Source organism: Lactuca virosa, chromosome 8, assembly GCF_052849685.1.
Source record: "Lactuca virosa cultivar CGN04683 chromosome 8, Lactuca_virosa_CGN04683_v6, whole genome shotgun sequence".
Taxonomy (NCBI): Eukaryota; Viridiplantae; Streptophyta; class Magnoliopsida; order Asterales; family Asteraceae; genus Lactuca; species Lactuca virosa.
Window position 1 is genome coordinate 260099186 of NC_136433.1, and position 14757 is coordinate 260113942.

At 34.8% G+C, this 14757-nt stretch overlaps 1 protein-coding gene across 1 annotated transcript; it reads right to left on the reverse strand.

Moving 5' to 3' along the window:
* Window positions 1–7753: 7753 nt before the first annotated feature.
* Window positions 7754–14444, reverse strand: LOC145134856 (kinesin-like protein KIN-7E). Its single transcript, XM_079069668.1, has 14 exons — window positions 14332–14444; window positions 13114–13501; window positions 12399–12488; window positions 12222–12322; window positions 11946–12059; window positions 11781–11862; window positions 11469–11536; window positions 11243–11308; window positions 10985–11109; window positions 9966–10290; window positions 9791–9895; window positions 8833–9540; window positions 8456–8763; window positions 7754–8382 (listed from the first exon to the last, which is right to left on the reverse strand). The coding sequence occupies exons 2-14, from the start codon at window positions 13325–13327 to the stop codon at window positions 8061–8063; spliced, it is 2628 nt and encodes an 875-aa protein (XP_078925794.1). The 5' UTR covers window positions 13328–13501; window positions 14332–14444; the 3' UTR covers window positions 7754–8060.
* Between the last annotated feature and the right edge of the window lie 313 nt (window positions 14445–14757).

Sequence of the window (14757 nt, forward strand, 5' to 3'; positions counted from 1 at the left end):
TCTTTTAGTAGTGTGGGTAAGCTTTTAGACTTGTTGCAACACCACAACCATTCTTAGGCACATGCTAGTCACTTCTCGGGAAATGTAGTTGATCAGGCTACATCCCCCCAGATTTGACTATATGTCTCTAAGCCTAATTGTGCTGTCCAACAATCTTAATACTTTTGTTCTGTTCTAGTATGATACTGACCTTGGTATGAATAGATGTATATATATACTTAGTTAAATATTTTATTATTTAAAAGTATATATTCTTGGTCAGAGTGTTTTAATCCCGATGTGTTTATAGTTCGTATATCTTTTATGGGTTGATATACTTGATTCACTATAAACAGTGCTCTGATACCAATCCGTCACACCCCAAAACCGAGAACGGCGGAAACGTTCTGGGGTGGAGGACGTCATGTACAGTATCATCACAATGCATAATAGTAAAGAAAAGCAACAACATCCATTGCATTAATATAATAATTGTAATACAAGCGTGTTCTGTACAGTTTGTAAGACACCAAAAGTATAATCAAAATAAAAGATGAGTCTTATATGTGCTCCATCTTCTCAAAAGTTGCATCTGTACCTGTCTACTGATGACCTGAGAATACAAGTTATTTTGAAAGAGTTTATCAGCATAAAGCTGGTGAGTTCATAAGTGTTTAGTGTCATTGCTTGTATAAAAATGTTTACAACAATGTAGTATAATAACTGACTTCAACGTTTGAAAATAGTATACTCCCTCGAAAACCCTATGTTTTCCAATATAAGTAGTCTTCTACCAAGACCCGATTGTTTGCATGTTTGATCCTTTGAAAATGTAAAAGTTTTCCCAATGAAACTACCAGTATGAAAATATAGTTTTAAACTTCATTTAAGTAAAGTAATTGGGAAAAATAGTGTTTTACCCCAGCAGTACCACTGTCGGCTATATGTAATGAAAATGCAGGCTCCAGGTAGTATTAAATGTACAATACACCTCGGGGAGTCTGTTTTGCCTCTAATTCTAAATGTATTAATTAAAGGTCTGAATGTGAACTCGTATGTAACCATGCTGATTGACGAATGAATAACCGATGACCCTCCGAGTCATATGTAGAAATGTGACATTCTGTCACCCCTTGGCCTTTCGGCTGGGACTGTAGCTAGCAGTCGGGATGTGGGAGTGTCTGTCCCATATAGATCTATACACACAATGCCCGCTCTCCCTCCAGCAGACTCTGGTTACACGGTGATACCACTGTGAAGTGTCGTATCGAGAAGTAGTATGTCACATTCTAATTATAGTATGTTCTCTTGTATATTGTATAATGTATAAAGTGTTCTCTTGTATAGTATATAGTATTCTCTTTGTATAGTATTTAGCATGTATTGACTCATTACTGTACTGACTCTGGTAGGTGTCATTGTAATAGTAGTAATGAGTAGTAATCCTTAACTATACCTATTATAGTTAAATAGTAATCTTGGTTGCATGCCTTTGTTACACAAAGGTACTGAACTGAAGTGAAGACTTATATATCCAACACAAATATATATGATATATAACTAAGAATTCAATGACAGTCGGACAAATAACAGGATACCCTAAGTCCACAACCAAACAAGGAACGGGAAATAAGGTGAGCTATCAGTCCTAAGTCCTTCAAGTCTTACTTATATAAATATATTAGTATAGATATGGTTTTGAAGATAAAACAAGTTTAAAAGAGTTTGAAAACAGTTTTAGCATTTAAAGAATTTGATAAAAGGTTTAAAACACTTGAAAACCCAAAGTTTGATGGAAATCTGAAAGTAGCAATAAATCATGTAGTCTGTTCTAGTTATTAATCACATGTGATTGATACAATAACTATAACAGTTCAACTTGTATTCCCCCCCCCCCATAAAAGCATTTAAAATCATTTAAAAGGTTGATTTAGGGGTATGAACTCACCTGTAGTGAGTGGAGTGGATGGAAGTGCCGGGTAGGATGCTAGGTGTCAAGTGAGGACTTGAACACACACGCGGATCCTATGTAACATGGAGTGATACATAAATGTATCTAATTAGTTATTTAATCACTAATTAATCAAGTAAAGACACTCTAATGCATGAAAACACTTTGTTTCAAGTGCTAGGAGTGCTAAGGGTTGCATCTAAGGAGAGTATGGCCTCACATTGGAGTTTATTCCTCATTTGGTAGTCCTTATGTGTGTTTACGGTTTCTGGACCATTTACCCCATGAGTTTACGGCCGTAAACTCATGGAAATGGTGCATTTGTGTGTTTCAAGGTCCTATATCTCACAAGGAAAGGTTCTAAGTTCGAAACAAAGGCTTAGGAAGTGGTTAGGGCACAAAAGGACCCCTCATTGGAGTTTACGGTCCTTGGACCATCCTTGAGAGTTTACGGTCGTAAACCCATGAGTTTACGGTCGTAAACTCATGTATGCCTCAACCTTTTCGTGTTTTGGTGTTTCTAGCTCATGCATGCAAGTTTCTAGCCCTTTATCCAAGCATTTGAAGGTGTTAGGGGCATCAAAACACCATTTGGGGGTGTTTACGGTTTTGGGAGATCCCCAAACCGTAAACACATATGTTCTTGGGGATTTTGATGATTTTCCAAGGGATTAACAAGTATATTAAGTAAGTAACTAGATAGGAAGGGTACACTTACTTATATGAAGCTTGTAAGAGTGATTAGAGCCCAAAAATACTAGTGTGTGTTCTTGGTGTTCTTGGTGTTTTGAACAACACTTGAAGATCTAAGTAAAAACCAAGAATCCATGGATGAAATGATGTATAAACACTAGATTAAGTGTTGTATGAACGAATCTAGGAAGGAAACACTTACATTTTGGCGGATTTGAAGAAATGAACTTATGATACTTGAGAGAAAAAGCTTGGTGTTCTTGAGGTGGGAAGTGGAAAATGAGGAAAAAGTGTGTAAACTCATGTTATATGCATGAGTTCTTGGGAAAATGGTGTTTACGGCCCAAACACCTCTTGTTTGGCCGTAAACACCTAGCTAAAGTGTTGATTGTTTTGTTTGCTACCCCTCACTAATAACGTCACTTCCTTTTATTTAATCGTTTGACGAAAAATAAAATAAACACCCAAACGGACTTAAATCCGGCCAAAAATGCACTGAAATGTTTTTGAATATTATATGAAGTGTTTAACTGTGGAGATTATACAAATGAAAATTTCGGGTTGTCACAGATACGGGCCTCGCCCACACTCTGCTAACTAAACATACATACAAGTATCACACAGATAACAAGTATAACTATGAATATCAACCCGTACTATATCAACTATATATGATATACGAGCCTCACCCACAGTCAACTACTAATTAAAATGTCAATCTACACCATATAAGCTATCTATGAGATACGGGCCTCGCCCCCACTCAACTACTAATCTGATCACATATACGGGTCAGCCTTGGTGTCGTAGACCCGTTCCTACTAGAGGAAACTCACCTCGCAAAGCTTACTGCTGAATCTCAAAATGAGGAAATCTCTAGTGGCCGCTCCAACGATTCCTCGACTATCATTATCATAAAAACACTTAGTCAAAATCCATAATTCTTCTTAGGATAAAATGACCATTTTACCCCTTGGTCTAATTTGGGCCATAACCAAGATCCAATCCCATCTAATCTCTCCAAGCCCTCTAATGGCCCACTAAAAGCCCACTAATGGCCCAATTTTCTAAATTGGGCCCAACTTCTCAAATGGGCCTTTCCCAAAGCCCAAAATATGTCCTTGACCCAATAACTAACTCCTTGTAGCCCATTACGGCCCAATGGATGATAAGTTCAAGATTTGGCCCAATCCGAGGCCCAATAACGTGAAGCCCAAAACCTGAGAGTACGTTGAGCGTACTCCTCTATACGCTACGCGTACAGCTTGCATGGCTTGTACGCTGCACGTACTGGCGTGTACGCCCATCGTACTACCCTGTTAAGCCATATTCTTCAAAATTGTTGAATCCCTTAAGACATTAAGTCCAAATTACAGATCTGGGTCCATTGACATGTCTCAACTCATAAAGTTACTTGGTGGCTTGCAACCCACCAAATGAACCCAAACTTGAATTATAACAACTAACTTCCATGGAAATGGCTAGATCTCATGCATGGTCACAAAAGACTTCAAATGTCGAAACTTTACTGCTAATGGGACACATTTAGCACTAAGGGTGGCAACCCTAAGCCTAAATACGAAGTTGCACAATAAAAATCCATTCTTTGGACCTAAAAAGGTCCAAAACTCCATAAACCTAGATCTAAGCATTCATGAGGAATTTTGGAAGTTTTATACCTCCAATGAGTGCCAAATGGTGAGGTAATCTCAGATCCTTGAGCTCAAGATACTCAAGTTCTTCTTCTCCAACTTCTCTTCTCCTCTTCCAAGCTACACTTCACCAAAACAAGCTTCAAAAGGCCAAACACACACAAGAATGGAGTAAGAGAGGGTATCTAGGGTTTCTGAGGTTGAGAGGCTGGTAAGGAGGCTAGGGTTTGAGTCATAATGTTCTATTTATATGGCTTAAACCCTAAAATGTAGGGTTTTGAATCTGCTCACGTATGCTGCACGTACTCCTTGGTACGCTACGCGTACGTGCATGCGCCTCCCGAATCCAAAGCTCCTCTACGCCCCGCGTACGCCAAGCTTACGCCTAGCATACGTCTTTTGGGCAGCCCAACGACACGGCCCACTAGCTAAAGTCCAACTCGATAATCCACTTTTCCAATTTATAGCCCAACAACAAATAATAAACGTTTAAAAAAAATATTACCTCAAGTGACGGATGTTACAATGATATACCTAAGTTTACATACAACCTATTGATCTATCTTTTTATATTAATTACATCTACCCTAAAAACGAAAACACAAAGGAAGAATCACATACCTTTTCTGCAGCCAAAGACCTTCGCTTGAGCTCTCGTGCGTGTCACCTTGTTTAGATGATCAGGACCCAAACCAAAATCTCTCTATTGGGTCACATCCAATGAACTCAAAAGAGTAGAATAAAAAATAACTAGGAGGGGACAAACTATAAGGATAGTTCGTCCACAAAGAAGGAAAAAGAAGAGGCGAAACTTCAGGCTAAGAATGAGCAAGAAAGAATAAATCCCTAAGGCCTTATTTATAGCCTTGGATATCTTCCAGTGTTTTATCCTCAAGCCCATGTGGGATGGGATAACCCTATGAATGAAATTCCCTTGTTCATAAGGGAATTTTCATCCACCAACCTTCTTTCTAGGGTTCTAGAATATTTCTAATTAATCAACTATTAATTAATTGATATTTAACCCTTCTATTAATTAAAGTGTTAATTAATTCCCAAATTGTTTTCTAATTAGTTTCTAATTAATAATCAAACCACAATAATTAATAAACTAATTACTCATTTATTAATTCTTCATATTTTGAGTCTTGAGGGCAACCCAAGAGGACCCTACTATTATTAGAAATATCATCTATAGTTAATGACCTTGGACACACTTTCCAACAGTGTACATGATACAACCGAAAGGGTTGGAACATGTCAAGTATTCAAATAGAGTGTGTAAGCTTGAGAGGTCTAGTTATGGACTGAAGCAAGCATTGTGAGACTGGAATCTATGATTCCATGAGAACGTCAAAGAGTATGTTTCAGGCTCGCCCCAAAGGGTGGGTGATAGGGGCGACCGTCCATGGCTCATGTTTTAAGGGGGCCTAAAAATTTCATAGACTTTATTATATATAAATGCTGGTACAAGTAACTTTCATTCAATTATAGAGTTAATATAAAAAAGTTGATCAAATTTTTCTGTATTTTAAAGGCCTTTTTTTCTCTCTTGCTCAAGGTCCAAAACATGTTTGGAATGACCCTTATATGTTTTTCTACAAATCCAAATGAGTCATGCATATATGTCATAGCTAGTGGGAGTGTCGTAATCTTCCTAGTGTTGTATGTAGATAACATACTACCCATAGGTAACAGTGTTCCTGAGTTGCAAAGTGTAAAAGTTTGGCTTTGGAAATGTTTCGCTATGAAAGACTTAAGGGAAGCGACATATATATACTTGGAATAAGAATCTATAGAGATAGATCAAAACATCTAGCAGAGTACATATGTGGATAAAATATTGAACATATTCAATATGGAAAATTCCAAGAAAGAAATTATTCCTATGCATTATAGCGTGAAATTGAGCAAGACCAATGTCCTAGTTCTAGTGATGAACATGATAAGATGAGTTGAATCTCATATGCTTCAGCTATATGCATGGTTTTAAAAATCGAAAAAAGTGCACGCCTTAAGGCGAATCGGCCATAAAACGTACATGAAGCACCGTTTCTAGGTGTGTATTTGATACGTACGCTGCTTACTGTGAAGCGTGTATCATAAGGTAGAAGTGGTTCGTGAATGAGATACGTACGCTTATTTTTTAGCTTAATTTTGACCTTTTTTTTGACTTTTTTCTTTTGCAATCGCACCTAGTCTTCTTCTTCGCATCTCACTTGTTCTTCTTCTTAGCATTGATTCTTCTTCAGATGATGAAATGGATGTTCCAGAACATTAATAAATCATCAATTGAGACTACCAAATGCTATTTGGATGTCCAATTGCTTGATTCCGACACATCGACATAGATTGTGATATATGTTATTGTCGACTATTTACTTAATTGATATGTTTAATATTATGTTATTGTCAACTACTTATTTAATTGATTACTAATAATCTTAGTAATATGTTATTGTCAACTATTTACTTAATTGACGTATAGTATTTTATTTTTTATAACATATATAATATTTATATTTATTTTTTAATTTCGCTTCGGGCTTACGCCTCACTTCACCTCGAGGCTAACGCCTTGTGAGGCGAAGGGAAAACGCATCGATGCTCGATTCTGTTATTTTAAATCTTGGCTATATGATCGATCATGTACGCTATGACATGTACTCGTCCTGGTGTATCGTATGCTTTGAGTTGATATCAAGAAAATCCGAGACTCAGTCATTGGACGGCAGTCAAAAACATTCTTAAGTATTTAAGAAATACGAAAGACATGATGCTTGTGTATAGGGGTGAAAAGAGCTAGTTCTAAAAGGTTACAGCAACTCAAGTTTCCAGACAGATAGAGATGTTTTAAAGTCACAGTCCGGATGAGTATTTGTATTGAATGGTTGTGCAGTGACTTGGAAAAGTTCCAAACGGTGGCAAACTCTACATGCAAGTCTGAATATATTATTGCAAGTGAAGCATCCAAGGAAGCTACATGGATCAGAAACTTCATAGATGACCTTGGAGTGTTCCTCCAATCAATAAAAATTCATTATTCTATGATAAAACGAAGGTGCAGTCGTTTTGACTAAATAACCTAGAGATCACAGAAGATCAAGGCATATAAAAAAGAAGTTCCATTACATTCGAGATAGAGTTAAGGATGGAGATCTAGTTTTGAAGCGAATATCATCAAAGGAGAATCCAACCGATCCGTTTACAAAAAGAATGACCAAGAACAGTGTTCATGCTAAGAATATAGGCATGGGAGATGATTTTAGTAGTTAGTTGATTATTTTGAAAAAATATTAGAACAATGAATAATAAATTAGAGAAGTCAAACATAGACATTTAAAAGAAGTCAACTTCATCAAGAACAACAAACCCATTTTCATTCTATCACAAAGAACCGTTGTTTAAACAAAGTATAGGTCAAATACAACCATTTCCACCTCAAAAGTCAAACATAGACAATTCCAAGTACTAAATATTATCAACAACAAACACAAATCTGACAATTCTAATTAATATATGCTTGACAATCAACAACCGTTCAAACCCACTTCCATTCTATCACTTACTAAAACAAGCACCATCTGCCCAAGTTCACAAAACCCAAAAGTCAAACATAAAACTTGTATTACACTAAGAACAGCAAACCGAAATCAGTAAATTCGAATTCATGCAGCAATGACCCAAATCCAATTTCATTCTACTAAACAAGTATCGGTTAAATGCTCTTACTTTTGTCAATCTGTTCACCCACCAGAAGTCAACTTTTATAAAACCTTTGACTTTTACAAGAGTGATGCCATGCTGTGTTTCCAACCCAATGATCTCCTGACCATTTTTGGTGGGCTGAAACTAAGCCCAAACATCTCCTTAAGGGCCTGACCTTGTTCTGAGAACCTGATCAACTTTGCAACTATTGAAGCACTATCTTGTACATGGTTTGGATCCTCTGTGTTGCTCCACAGGGTGTGGATCAACTGCAGCCTCCTCCTTTTTGAGTTTGGATTCACACCCCATTTTTCATAAAGTTTCCTCTTTTCTTCTTCAGAAAACCGTTTGTTCATAAGCCTGCTTAACATTGATCTCTCTCTTCTTAGAGCTTTGATGCTGTTTATCACACAGAAACAAGTTTAAATTGTCATTTTCTCAAGAATAAAAAAATTAAACATCATTATTTTACCTTGATGCAGATGTTAGAGTGTGTCCATCTTGAATGGCTGGATTTCCCTTTGAAAAAGTTTCCTTGAGAAATGAAAGCCTTCTAACCTCAACCTCCATGTAAATAGAATCCATGGGATCACCTCTAAAAAGCAAGAAAAAATATGTCCTATGAATTAAAGAAACATTGCATGATTGCCAAAGTTCAAGTATTGATTTTTGTTGTCTTGCAAATTGTTGAGGCCAATCAGCAGGAGGTGAACCAGTAATTGAATCCAATCCTATGCTTTTCATGTTCTTCCCCAAACCATCACCTCCCTCATTATTAACCTAAATCATCCACATACAAATTACAAATTCATGTTAAAAAATTACAAATTAAAACTACAATGCACAAACCTGGTCATACTGAAGTTTTGCCATTTTCTTCAATCCTGCAACAAATGTATCTACACTAGGAATATCTTCTTCTCCAGATGTTTTCCCCTTCCGAGCAATTGCCTCATCCAATAAAGTACTTCCAAGAGACGACTGTGAGTCACTTCTCAACAACCCTCCACTAGCGGCACCACCATACTCCGGTGGCGGCAGTTCCCACAGCTTCCTCTCCGGTCTTCCTGGAAACCCTTTTTCAAAATCATTAGGCGGGGTGTTCTCGAATTCAGGTGGTGAAGAACTCGTCATAAGATTAGCTCTACAACTCCGGCTTTTCATTAACCTAAAACTCGTGGAATTTGATATTTGTGATTGTACTTCTTGTTCTTCGTAGGGTTCTTCCGGTGGTGTGACTAGAGAATTAATCGTGTTTTGTAGATCTTGAAAGTTTTGCTCCAATGCCCCGATGTTGATGCGGTTTCGGAATTGGGGTCTTGTGGTGGGACCCGAGACTGATTCCGATTCCGTTTCTTCATTGGAAACGAGAGGTGATTGTGATTCCGAAGGTATTTGATTGTTGGTGGATTCGTCTGTTTCCACACATCGGACCTCCTTGCACACGTCGTTCGATGGCGATGGTGAATTCCGGTTTCCTTCCGGCGGAATTGAACGGGATAACTTAACACTTGATGATTCCGACGCCGAATATTCGTTTTCATATGTGTTTCCATTCTGAAAGAGCTCCGATACGAGATTATTGGAAACCGATGTTTAGTACGAAAAAAATGAAATTTCATAGTACAAATTATTATTTTTTTCTTTTTATTTACAAAAATAAAGAATTAAACATAAGATTATACTAAAAAATATTATATTTTCTAGTTACTTTAGGAAAATAAATTTTTAATTAAATGAAAATGAAATTGTAAATGATTTTTTTTTAATTTATGTAATGAGGATTTATAGTACAAATTAATTTTACCCATGGTGTTGAGGTTTGATCATTTCGAACAGCTAGCAGCAACTCCTCAATCCGTGATTGAGCAAGATCTCTTTGCTTGATAAGATCCCTCACTTCTTTCTCCAGCTATAATACAAACAAAATCATTAATAAAGGTGAAATTACAATTTTGCCCTTTTTTCTAAAAAAAAGGTACCTTTTCGATTTGTTGATCTTTCTTTCTTAAGAGTGATGTATAATCCGGAGGTGCGGGTGTTCTTAGCTCGTTTTCCAATCGAGCTAATTCTTTTTGTAAATGTTTGACCAAAGCCTTATCAGACATTACAACATTGACTTGTGCATTTGTAGTGACTTCTTTTGCACAACTTGCAAATAAAAGAGTGCTTTTAGATTGCTCAACATTCTCACGAGCAGGGCTTAAAGTGCAAATAATTGCAGTTCTTGCATTTCCACCCAAACACGGTTGCAGTATCCGTGTCAGCTTTGAATCCCGATAATTCACGTGCCCGTGTTTTCCTTTACTAAAAATAAAAAATAAAAAAATAAAATCAGATTTAGGCAACGTACTTTCGTTTATTTGTTTGTTATAGATGTCATCATCTTATTTTCATTTATAGAACTCAACTTCTTCCGATAATTCACGTGCCCGTGTTTTCCTTTACTAAAAATAAAAAATAAAAACATAAAATCAGATTTAGGCAACGTACTTTCGTTTATTTGTTTGTTATAGATGTCATCATCTTATTTTCATTTATAGAACTCAACTTCTTCCATTTTAATAACATGTTTTTTGGAACATATACAAGTCCATTTCTTCTTTCTATTATAGAACTCAACTTATTTCATTTTAATAACATTTTTTTGGAATATATACAAGTCCATTTCTTCTTTCTATTATAGAACTCAACTTATTTCATTTTAATAACATTTTTTTGGAACATATACAAGTCCATTTCTTCTTTCTATTATAGAACTCAACTTCTTTCATTTTAATAACATGTTTTTGGAACATATACAAGTCCATTTCTTCTTTCTATTATAGAACTCAACTTCTTTCATTTTAATAACATGTTGTTGGAACATATATAAGTCCATTTCTTGAATAATTATTTGGAATGCTTTTTGTGATTATATATTGCAAAATTCAACAATATATTCTTGATGCTTTTCATGGATTTTGAGTTTAATGGAATAGGTAAAAACAAACAAACAAACCTTAGTTTCCTTATGACTGTGGATAGTGTCAATAAGCTACGATTTATATGGCAACCTTCTTTCAACCTTTGTCCAACAGATAATGCCTGAGCTGCCCTTTCACTTCCAGCAAGATCAACAAAGTTCTGAAAATGATAATTTAATTTATATAAAACTCTTCACAGTATTGTGTTTCTTTATGCCATTTATTTTTTTATTAAACTTCTCATATTATAAGTTTTATGATCCAAAGAAAAGCATAGTTTCTTTAGTCCATACCACACTGGCTGTTAGTTTTGTTGACTTATCCTTCCCTATGAACTCACGAGCTGAACTCTCAATCGTCTGCAAACACCAAATAATCATTTCTAAACTTCACAAAACACACATACTATGTATGTGTATGTGTGTGTGTGTGTGTGAATATATATATATATATATATATATATATATATATATATATATATATATTGATAAAATATGTTTTTTATATAGAGTAGCATACCAATCTAAGGATTTGATGAGATCTTGAACTTGTTTCATTGAGGGATGTCTCTCCCACTTTTCTTTGAGCTGCAAAAGACAGCATTGACTAATTAGTAAATATTGACTATTTTACCCCCAAATAATCAAGAAAATAAGAATCACTCTTACCCAAAAACTAATAATCAATTATCTTAATACATAAATCATTCCAATTTCCAACACAAGATTATTCAATCAAAGCTCAAAAAACCCGTAAAACGTTATTATAGACAACAATGCATTATCTTTTTCTTTATTCTAATTAAAAATTTATTTCTTTTATGGAGGGTACCTTCACAAATAGATAATAGTTGCTTGAGATGACTCCAATCCCTTAGTGTTTCTTCTGTGAGTCTCTCTATGATTGTCCCTTTCTGAGATAAATAAAAATAAATAAACAAATATTTTTTATACTTTAATAAACTACAAATGTTAATGAACATGAAAATGAAATTACCTCTGGATCATCTAACACCCTAAGTGGAATATTTTCTGTGCTTAAAAGGTCTCTTATAGCTTCATTATAGATTTCTATAGCCGAAAATTTCAAAACAAACGCCCTTTCTTCATGCTACACAAACAAAAAATAAATCATTATATCAAGAAACATCCAATATAGCAACTATAATAACGAAAATAGTCATTGCTATAAATAGCAAGATTTTGAAAGTATAATGTTGTAATAGGAAGTATGATAAATAAATCAATGGAAGTATATCATAAAGTTTCATACTTTTTGCATATAGTCGTATATATCTGCCACAGTGTACTCTGTTATCCCCATCATTGTATATGTCTTTCCACTACTCGTTTGCCCATATGCAAAAATACTCGCTAAAAATGGAAACATTCATTAGTTAAGAGTGTCATTGACTTTGACTTTTCAACCAATAAACACAATTGGACTTACAATTGATGCCACTAACAACCGAAAGTGCAATCCCTTTAGCTCCTTCATCATAGACTTGCCTAGTTGTTGCATCACCACTAAATACTCTGTCTGTTTCCAAACAAGAAACAATATAATGAATAGATTTTAAAATATTGAAAATGCATATTTTCAATAAGAAAAAAATGAAAGTAGGATGCTATAATAAACAAATAGATGAAAGTAAGTTGCTAGTTATTGGCTTATTGCACTTATATAAACTAGTTTAGAAAAAGCAAAAGTAAATCTTTAACTTTACATAATTAACCATTATTAAAAGATTGAGTCTAATGAATAATGATCAACAAAGTGCATCATTTTAAGGATCACAAAACAAAGTAGATCCAAAATTTATATCATATCATATGGCTTTGCAACAATGAAACTATTATGAATCTACCAGCCAATTTGAATATCAAGATCAAAAACTAATTAGATTCAAAACTTACCAAGAAACCTAAAAGAGATGACAATATAAAAGTAAATACAAATAAATTAACCAAAAAAATCAAGAAAATCCATTTTACTAATACAACTATGAATCTACTTACCTTTTTAAATTGCAATATTTGCAAGATCGGAAACCAATTAGATTCAAAAACTCATATCATATCAAATGGACTCTATAAAATTTTAAACTTTTTACATTATATACAAATAAATTAACTTTAAAAAAAATCAAAAAGAATCAACTTACCAAATGAATATGCAGTAGGAAACATGGATCTTTCCTGCAAACTATTCCTAAAAAGAATCGTTGTATCATTGATACACTCCCAATCTGAAACATCATTTCTTGAAATTTCTTTTTCATTCAAAGGCCTCAATCTCACCAAAACAAGAATCTTCTCCTCTCTTCCATTATCCATTTTCTCCCAATTCAACAACTCTTCCCCTCCAATTGCCCCCATTTTTATCAAAAATCCCCCCTATAAACCCCACAAATCAAGAAAAATCTCTCATTTTTCAAAACCCTAAATGATGCGATAACAGTTAAGATGTTAAAAACAGAGTTGTTGTTTCTGCTTTGCCCAAAAGGGAGAAAGCACCAACACTTGACCCACATGTCATCGCTTCACTTATATCTGCATACAGAAAAGCGAGTTTTTTAGGATTGTTTAATAACTATTAAACAAATAACACATAGATCCAAACTATAAAAAGGGGTTTTAAAAGACTAATCATGGGTTTGTTGGGTGATTAAGAACTTTGCTTAATCTTTATTCCCAAGCTTGAAACAAAGAAAGTAGAAGAAAAAAAGAAAAGAAACTAAAAATCTCGTTTGTTGAAGTCCACACAACAGAGATACACAACAGAGATCTGTTTGTTTAAGAGGACCCTACAATCCTTGAAAACTAAGTAAACTGGTTTTTTTTCTTTAATTCAAATAAAGAAAGCAGGTAAAAGCTTGGAGTTTTCAGCAATGGTGGGTCCCTAACGCAAAGTGAAGTTTACACCAAAAATCCATATAAAAAAACTCAAGTTCGAGATCTTTTTTGGCGGATTAAGCTTCTGTTCTTCAAAGTAAACTGTAATTTATAAAAAACCCACAAATGTAAAAGCGATTCGACAAGTTTTTCCCAAATTAACTGAAAAAAAATAAGCAAGGAATCAGAGATGAAGCTTCGAATAAACTGTACTTCACGATAAACCCAGATAAATAATAAATAAACTAACAATATAAGCAAGAAAACAGGGATTTGAATCGAAACAGATAATTAAATGCTTGAATTACCCTGCAACTCGGAAACAGCTCAAAATCTGATTTGGGATAAACTTTCTTTTAAAATTCCAACAATAAAACAAAAAAATATCATCTAGAAATCGAAAAAATGTAAATAATAACAAAATAACCCCCCACGATCTCCGTGATTTCATAAAAACAAAACGCACAGAAGCCTTGTTCTGCATTTACCTTCTTAGCAGCAGCAACCGCTCTCTCTCTCTCTCTCTCTCTCTCTCTAAGAAGCTCAGATCATCGATTTTTCATCTGGGTTTTGTCTGTGAAATAGTTTAATAAATTAAAGATTCTACTTGGTATGCTACGTATTTCTTCAGAGCTGAAAAGTTAAATCTATAGCTATATACAACTTTTAAGGCGTAAGGTACAAGTGTGTGAAGCATATCTGTTATGGATTATACTATTATATCCTTGGTAACAGGTATTTTCCTTTGCTTAACGTCTACTTTTTTTTTTGGATTATTTTTTTATTTTTGGAGTCACGTGACTTGCAGAATTTCGGTGAATTTATTAATGTGTGTGTTCAGTACACCGTTAGACTTGAGATTTTTCAAGGCACGAGAATTTTTCCGTTGATTGGTACTATTGGGTCCACGTACA